We start from the raw sequence: 8,668 nt of genomic DNA on the forward strand, positions 1-8,668 counted from the left end.
ACAACTTCTCTGCAGCTGTGATCTGTACACATCACCATCCCGCACTTGAGCCACTGGTTGACAATGCAGATTCCTGGGTCATCCCCAGACCTACCCAGTGAAATTTTCTGGGGGGCGGGGGGAGGCCAAAGACTGACACTTAGCAAGCTCCGTTCATGATGTATTTTGAGAACAGTTGTCGGAGCACAGAAGCAAGGCTGACGTCTCAGATCATTTCTCCGTGACGGAGCTGGTGGTGGTGCAGACTTAGAAATGGAGGATCCACTGCCAGGCTGCAAAGCAGTAATCCAGAGGAGGCCGTGGCGGGTCTGGTCCTGAGGCTGGGAACCTGCTCACATTTCTAGGACGTGAGCCCTGACCTTGCATGTCCTTCGCTGGGTTGGCTGTGGCTGATCACAGAGCTCACAGCTGAACGCTTTCACCTGGGCTCAGAGGTGCCTCCCAATAGTTGCTCCAAAAATGAAAACTTCACTCGGTTTGTGGAATTTTAAGATGCAAGAATCATCTGGAGAAGTTGCCTGAGATTGTGTTTTTTTCCCCCAAATCTGCACAGAGTAGGGTAAATAGTAGCTTAGAAATGTAGAATTCTGGCCTCCTCGTCCATGTGTGATCAATAATCAGAGCCTCTTTTGTGACTATCACAAGTAATACACTTGTTAACCTTTTCATCAGTTTTTATTGGAGCGTAGCTGCTTTACAATGTATGAATTTCTGCTCACAGCAAAGTGAATCAGCGCTATGTTTGCACTTATCTCCTCTTCTTTGGATTTTCTTCCCATTTAGGTAACTATGGAACACTGAGGTTCCTGTGCCATACAGTAGATTCTCATCAATCACCTATTTTACACACAGTATCACTAGTGTATATATATCAGTCCCAACTTCCCAGTTCATCCCCCACCCCTACTGTTACCTCTCGGTATCTGTTCGTTTGTTCTCTGCATCTGAACTACACCCTCTCTAATTCCATCTTTACTCTTTTTTTATGCGTTTATATTTATTTTATTGAGAAATTATTCACATACCATAACAGTCACCATTTTAAAGTGTTAAAATATACTTGTTGGCTTTCTAAAATTTATTTGTTATTATATTTTGGAGTACAGTTGGTTTACGATGTTGTGTTGGTTTCAGGTGCAGAGCTAAGTGGTTCAGTTGTCCATTCTTTTTTGGATTCTTTTCCCATATAGATTATTAGAGTATTGAGTAGAGTTCCCTGTGCTATACGGTATGTCCTTGTTAGTTATCTATTTTATACAGTGTATATATGCCAGTTCCAACCTCCCAATTTATCCCTCTCCTGCACTACTTGATAACTTTTAATCAACACTTGTTTCCTATATTTTCATAACACAGAGCTGCAAAGGAGCAGAACTTAAAATAACTGGATCCCGGCAATGATTTTGACACCTAAAGCTCCTTTATTCCAAATTTTTCTTTTCCTTTGTTACTTTACTGACTCCTCCTGACACCAAGGCTCCCTGGAAAAGGACATATTATACCATGGCCACATCACAGTTGGCCAGCAAATGCCTTGATAGACACCTTATTGCATCCAGTCCAGCAGGTGGAACAAAGTTAGACCTTGACACATGCCCCACCCCACCGCCAAAATCTACACTGCTTCTCTCTGATGGATATTTGTTCTACTTGACTTTGTTGATGTTATTATTTATTTCTTTACCCATTGTGGAGCACATGGGATCTTCCCCAACCAGGGATCAAACCCGTGCCCCCTACACTGGAAGCTTGGAGTCTTAACCACTGGTTGTTCAGTCACTAAGTCATGTCTGACTCTTTGTGACCTCATGGACTGCAGCACACCAGGCTTCCCTGTCCTCTACCATCTCCCAGAGTTTGCACAAATTCATGTCCATTGAATCGGTGATGCCATCCAACCATCTCATCGTCTGCCATCCCCTTCTCCTCTTGCCTTCAGTCTCTCCCAGCTTCTGGGGCTTTTCTAGTGAACCACTGGACTGCCAGTAGATTCCTGTTTTTACCCTCCTTGTTTCCATAATGCCACCAATATCATTCTCAGGTACCCTTGATCCAGGCGTAGGGGACATGCTTTCTGAAGATCAGTGCATACGTGTTAGAAGAAACGAACGCCGTTTCCTTCCCTGTAGAGTGCATGGCAGTGTCCTATTTGGCCACAGGAGCTTGTTCACCTCTCATGTGTCTCTGTTCTTCCTACAGCCGCCATGTTCTCCTGGGAGATCATGCTTGCCCCCCTGTTCCTCATCGTCTTGGTCCTGGGGGGCATATGGATGCACAGACGGTATAAATGCAGAACTGGAAAAGACTATGGTTTGATGGAGTTAAAGACTGGCCATCCAGACTCGCAATCCTATCCGAGTAAAATAAAGGAAATAAAATAGTTCACATCAAGCCAAGTCCTTTCCAAGGGAAGCAGCTCAGCTTTGTGAAGGATGCTCTTCTTGTCCTCGGTTGTGTACCAAAGCTACTGTGTTTATAGTGGGTTTGTAGTGAGAGACTGAAATGTCCACATAATGTTTATTGTGAAACCAGATCACGGGAACCAGTGTGCATGTGGGTGGGTAGAGGCGCCCTTTGAATAAGAGTTGAAAACATCGAAATGAGTTTTGAAATTCATTTAATCATTCCATAAAAATGTGTTAAAAGTTCTATGTTGGCTATGCTCTGTGGCAGATATTCTAGATACAAAAATAGTGAAGGCATGGTTTTCCTTTTGGAAAGGTGGAATTTTATCTCGAAACTGGAAAGGATGACTTAGAAATAATAAAGAGGGAGAATCCTCAAGAATTGGTAAATGCTTTTTAAAAGGATGATCCAGAAAATGGCAGTGTCAAATAGATGGTCTGAAAAATACATAACGTACTAGTGAATGGAGAAATGGATTCAGCTTTCATAATTAAACTTCTGAAAATAAAAAGAAAGGAAGAGTGTTGAGATGATTGCATACACATTGTGGGGGAAAAAAATCACAGCCTCTTTTATATAATATACCAAAAATAAATTCCTGATAAGTTAATGAGTTAAATTTAAAAATCAAGTTGCAGGAAAATTGGCATGACTCACTCCTTCACCTATTCAAGTCTTGGTTCAAATGTGATCTTCCCACAAGCCCTTATAAGAGACCCTCTCTGTCCCCCCACCCACTACGCTTTGTGTCATTTTAGCTCTTACCCCCACCAGACCTTCCATTATGTATTTGCTTGTTTATTTTCTGTCTGTTTTCCCCACCAGCATGGGAGCTTCTTGAGGGCAGAGATGTTATTTTGAGCACAACTATATATTCCCTGTACCTAAAATGAAGCCTGCTGTTCCCTGGGCATATAATAATTATTTGTAGAATAGAAGAAAATAGGATGAATTCTCTTTATAGCAATAAAAGAACCACCAGAGTAAAGATGGGCAGGATTCATTATGTTACAATTTCTGCATAATAGAATAATAAAAGCAAAATGTCAAAGAAATTGCGTCAAGCAAGATCAAGGCATTAATAACTATAATCTGCAGAGTGATTCAGGGTTCTAAGAAAGGTGTCAGAACTGAACAGATGAAGGAACATGAGTGAAGAATTGCAGAAGAGACATGCACCAGGGAACCGTGGTCTCAGTAATAACCAGAGATGAATTAAATCAGCGCTCACACACTTTTGTTGTTATTCAGTTGCTAAGTCCTGTTTGACTCTTTGTGACCCCACGGACTGCAGCATGCCAGGCTTCCCTGTCCTTCACCATCTCCTGGAGTTTGCTCCAATTCATGTCCATTGAGTTGGTGATGCCATCCAGTCATCTCATCCTCTGCTATCCAGTGTTAAAAGGTGATACCAAGATCACTACAAAACAGTCACACTCACACCCTGTGATGCCGTGCAAACATTGGCACTGGGAGGTGGCAAGGAGTGCATGACGCCACTGGGGTGCTGGGACCAGCGTCCAGTCCTGTGCGTGTGGGCGCAGTCGCGTCCGACTCTCTGTGACCCCATGGACTGTAGACTTCCAGGCTCCTCCACCTGTGGACTTCTCCAGGCAAGAACACTGGAGTGGGTTGCCATTTCCTACCCCAGGGGATCTTCCTGACCCAGGGATCGAAACAGAGTCTCCTGCATCTCCTGTTGGCAGGCAGGTTCTTTACCACTGTGCCACCTGGGACTGGCTTGCAAAAGAGCCAGCTACTGTGTTCAGTGGTGTCATACTGTAGCTTAAAACCAACTCTGGTGGGAGTATTTACATCACAGAAAGTGGCAAACGCCACAAGCCTCCCCTCTGCGGTACTCCACCATGAGGACCATAGAGATGCCCAGTACTGCTATTCCTGGGAACTTAGGACCTGATTCAATAAAATAGACAGGAGATAACATTCAGTGAAACTTACCACCCTGATGATGAAACATTATGCCTCAGTTATAAGTGATAATTATCAAGGTTCTGAGACCAGGATATTTATAGTATTAAGGGAAGTTTGTAGGCAAAACAGTAACTGTCTTATACAATTGGACTGCACCTCACAGGTCTGCAAGCCTTGTAATTGCTCAGCCTGGAGACCCAAGAAAGCTTGGAAACAGTGGCAGAGACATGAGTGGCTTGTTGGATGGGGCCAAGTGTCCTGGAACCACAGCTCACTGTGGCTGGCTAGCAGCACAGGGTGGCACTTCACTCCTGGGGGAGCAGGCAGCATTAGTTGCTCAATCGTGTCTGACTCTTGGTGACCCCTTGGACTGTAGCCCACCAGGCTCCTCTGTCCATGGGATTTCCCAGGCAAGAATACTGGAGTAGGTTGCCACTTGCTTCTCAGGGGATCTTTCCGACCCAGGGGTTGAACCTGAGTCTCTTGCATTGCAGGCAGATTCCTTAAGCTGAGCTACCAGGGAAGAGCAGGAAGCTACCAGTTCTAAAGGGAATTGATGCAGATTGGCTTATTGGTTACCTGGGAAACCAGCTTCAGGCCTGACCTCACGGCCCCTCAGGTTAAAGATGTTTCCCCTTAATAGGCTAACAGGTGGAGCCCTTCTGGCCTAAGGATCAGAACAATCTCGGGCCTGGAGCGGAGGGTGAGCACTCTCGTGTGAGTGGGCGTAGGAGGGGTCCATACGATTCACGCGTGGGACGCATGGACAGCAAGAGGAGCCTCTCTTGTGTCCTGCGATATGCAGTTTAAATGGTTGCGGCAATGTTAAAATTTGTTTGCATTGAGACAAGGAGAAAAGCAAAACCCAGAGGCTGAAAACGTGTTTCTGAGGTTCACGCCAAGCTGCCTTGGTGACCCTGCAAGAGTCCTTCCATCTCACGGTGGGTCAGTCTTCTTATCTGAGAAATGGGGGCAGTAACAGGACTGACTCTGCAGTCTTTAATAGAGGCTTTCACTCTTTTTGTTTATATATATATTTTTTAATGTCTTTGGCTCTTTAATAATCAAAAACCATGGTGGGAATTCCCTGGCAGTCCAGTGGTTAGGACTTCAGGGATTTCATTGCTGTGGACTCGGGTTTCATCTGTGGTCGGGAAAACTAAGATCCTTCAAGCTGAGTGGCAAGGCCAAATAAACAAACAAAAATAACCTAGGAATAGACAGAAGTAAATATAGCTGTATTGTTTAGACCAAAGGTCAGCAAATGAGTTTTCTGGCCAAATCCAGCATGGCCCCTGTTTCTATAAATTCAGCTTCATCAGGACACAGGAAGGCCTGTTTGTGGATGCACCGTCCACGGCTACCCTGGCTCTTTGAAGGTGGGGCTGAGTAGTGGAGCTCTGGCTGGAGAATTTACCCTCTGGCCCTTTACAGAAAAGGTTTGCAGATGGCTGGTTTGGACAAGGAGATGATGGGCAGTTTTTGACCCTTCATTTTAGATCCCCTGTTACTATCATCTCTCCCCTTCTTTGCCTGTTTTCAAAACTGGCAAGGCAAGAGAAATAAGACGGTGCAGGCAGAGGTCTTTTGCACCCATCAGGAACTTTCACGCAAAGGAGTGGAAAGTGAGGTTGGACAAGGCGGACAGGTGAGAGCCTTGTGAGCTGCTCCAGGGGCTTCTCCTTTGCTGGGTCTTCAGCTCGGGGGCCACGTGGCATTTGTCCTGCTTCCCTCCTGGGGCCCCTCCTCCAGGGCTCTTCACCCCGCCTTCAGATTTGGGCGGCTTCAGCCACGACCCAGAAAAGGAGCCGCCTGCAGCCGGGAGAGCCACCACTACTAGATTCTGCCTGACAGCTCCCTTATGCATTTCCTCTCCTCCCCAAAGATTTGAAGTCTGGGTCACGGCGTCAGAGAAAGTGGGAGACACTCGGGGAGTCTGGGGCACTGATTTATGATAACATCAAGGAGTAAGTGGGACACCTGGGTTTCCCAGGTGGCCTTAGAGGCAAAGAACCCGCCTCCCTGTGCAGGAGACTTAGGAGATTTGGGTTTGATCCCTGGGTTGGGAAGATCCTCTGGAGAAGGAAATGGCAACCCACTCCAGTATTCTTGCCTGAAGAATCCTCTGGACAGAGAAGTCTGACAGGCTACAGTCCATGGGATTGCAAAGAGTCAGACACAACTGAAGCACCTTAGCATGCATGCGCAGTCTAGTGCTGGAGTGGGAGTGATGTGAGTGAAATAAGACTGGCCATGTGCTGATCATTGCTTACACCGGTCATGGTGTGTAGGACATTCCTTACACCAATCTCTCTATGTTTAAAAGTTTCCGTCATAGAGCAGTTTAAAAACAAACACATAGAAGCAACGCAGATGCCACTAGACAAGACAATGGGTACATAAACTGAGATGTCATAGCACAGTGGAATCTTCTACAAAGGTGACAATGAATAAATGACAGCTACCTGCAGTTGAATCTTAGAAATATATTCTTGAAGAAATAGCAAATCCCAGAAACATTGATTTATAGAATGATGTCCTTTTATATGATCTTCCCCGGTGGCTCAGCGGTAAAGAAGCCCCCTGCCAATGCAGGATACCTGAGGTTTGAGCCCCAGGTTGGGAATATCCCCTGGAGGAGGAAATGGCAATTCCAGCATTCTTGCCTGGGAAATCCCGTGGACAGAGGAGCCTGGCGGGCTACATTTCATGGTGTTGCAAAGAGTTGGACACAAGAGAGCACACACACACCCATTTATATAAAGTGAAAAACAACTAAAACGAAACTCTCTACATACATACACGTGCGTATATTAACATTCCAACTTATATCTGAACACATGTGATAAGACTGTTTTAACTGTATGTGAATGTATCTGTATTTAAAGAGCACATATGTGATTTGAAGGGTTTAAAATGGCCTGTACTTTTAAGAAAGCAGGCTTCCCTGGTGGCTCAGGTGGAAAAGAATCCGCCTGCAGTGTGGGAGACCCAGGTTTGATCCCCGGGTTGGGAAGATCCCCTGGAGAAGGGAATAGCGACCCGCTCCAGTATTCTGGCCTGGAGAATCCCATGGACAGAGGAGCCCGGCGGGTTACAGTCCATGGGGTTACACAGAATTGGACACGGCTGAGCAACTAACACTTGAGAAAGCAGGAGAACGAGAAATGTAATTTTCAGGACATCATCAGGTGACAGGCAGGGCCAGGGTGGAGATGTGGAGGGGTATGTAAGTTTCCTCAAGTGCTGGCTCTCACCTCTTGTTTAGTCACTAAGGCAGGTACAACTGTTTGCAGCCCCATAGACTGTAGCCCACCAGGCTCCTCTGTCCATAGGATTTCCCAGGCAAGAATAATGCAGCGGGTCGCCATTTCCTTCTCCAGAGGCTCTTTGCAATCCAGGGGTCAAACCCACTTCCCTGCATTGCATTGCATTGCATTGCAAGTGTATTCTTTACCACTGAGCCACCAAGAATGCCCTGGCTCTTATATTGGGTGGTGGATTTTTATTTTTATCAGATAGATCAAGTAACAGTCCACTTAAGTGTATGTGCCCTGAACCAAAGATTCTGATTAATCTAATTCTGAGCACCTGAGTCCAAATTAAACAAAAAGAAACAAGATGGTTCTTAATGTGGCTGATCTCATCTGTTTTACTTTGATTCCATTGGTTTCACTTTCTTAAGGTGAATTTTTTCACCTCCTCCTACAAAATGGGTGCAGGGGGAGATAGCATCTGACTGCCTTGCACTTCTCTGCTGCCCATAGGAAAAACAAGCCTGAGGTCATCACATCTCACCAGGCGAAGGACTGCCTGAGGATGACAGGTAGCAACAATAATTTATGCATGAGAAACGAAATTTGATGTCTCAAGCATTTCATATGCTCCAGGAGCAGATAGGTACTTCTCGGAGAAGGCAGGGTTGTCTTTCTACCGTGACAGCCCCCTGGGGCAGGGGTGTTCTTGCTCACTGATGTATCCCCAGCACCCACAGGCCCTGAGGAAGTGTCTGCTGGGGGGATGGATAAGTTGTGTGTGACCTGAGTTCTCCGGGAACTTGCGAGCCTGTGTGAACAAACGGGATGGCCTCAGTGAGACCCTCGATTTTCCCTTTTCCTGACCCTGCTCCCAAACTCTCTCTGTTCGATTTCGTGGCTCTCACCGTGGCTCACTCCAACATGAAACGGGTCTTGTGCTTTTGTGGTTTCTTACCTGTTCTCGTCCCGCCCCTCCACCCCCACTGGTATCTGTCACTCATGCCATCTTGTCGGGGCCCCGTGTTACAGCTGCTGGCCTCTGAGAGCGCTGTCACCCTACAGAGTGTTCTGGG

At 46.1% G+C, this 8,668-nt stretch overlaps 1 protein-coding gene across 6 annotated transcripts in view; it reads left to right on the plus strand.

Moving 5' to 3' along the window:
• Positions 1 to 2,649, plus strand: part of IL1R2 (interleukin 1 receptor type 2) — a 53,751-nt gene extending 51,102 nt beyond the window's left edge. For all 6 annotated transcript variants that reach the window (XM_020914327.2, XM_020914328.2, XM_070475508.1 and 3 more), the window contains one exon: positions 2,200 to 2,649. In XM_020914327.2, the coding sequence (XP_020769986.2) occupies positions 2,200 to 2,381 (182 nt within the window). In that variant the 3' untranslated portion in view covers positions 2,382 to 2,649. The remainder of the gene's footprint in view (positions 1 to 2,199) is intronic.
• Positions 2,650 to 8,668: the final 6,019 nt, after the last annotated feature.

The sequence above is a fragment of the Odocoileus virginianus genome, chromosome 2 (genome assembly GCF_023699985.2).
Source record: "Odocoileus virginianus isolate 20LAN1187 ecotype Illinois chromosome 2, Ovbor_1.2, whole genome shotgun sequence".
In the NCBI taxonomy this organism is placed as follows: Eukaryota; Metazoa; Chordata; class Mammalia; order Artiodactyla; family Cervidae; genus Odocoileus; species Odocoileus virginianus.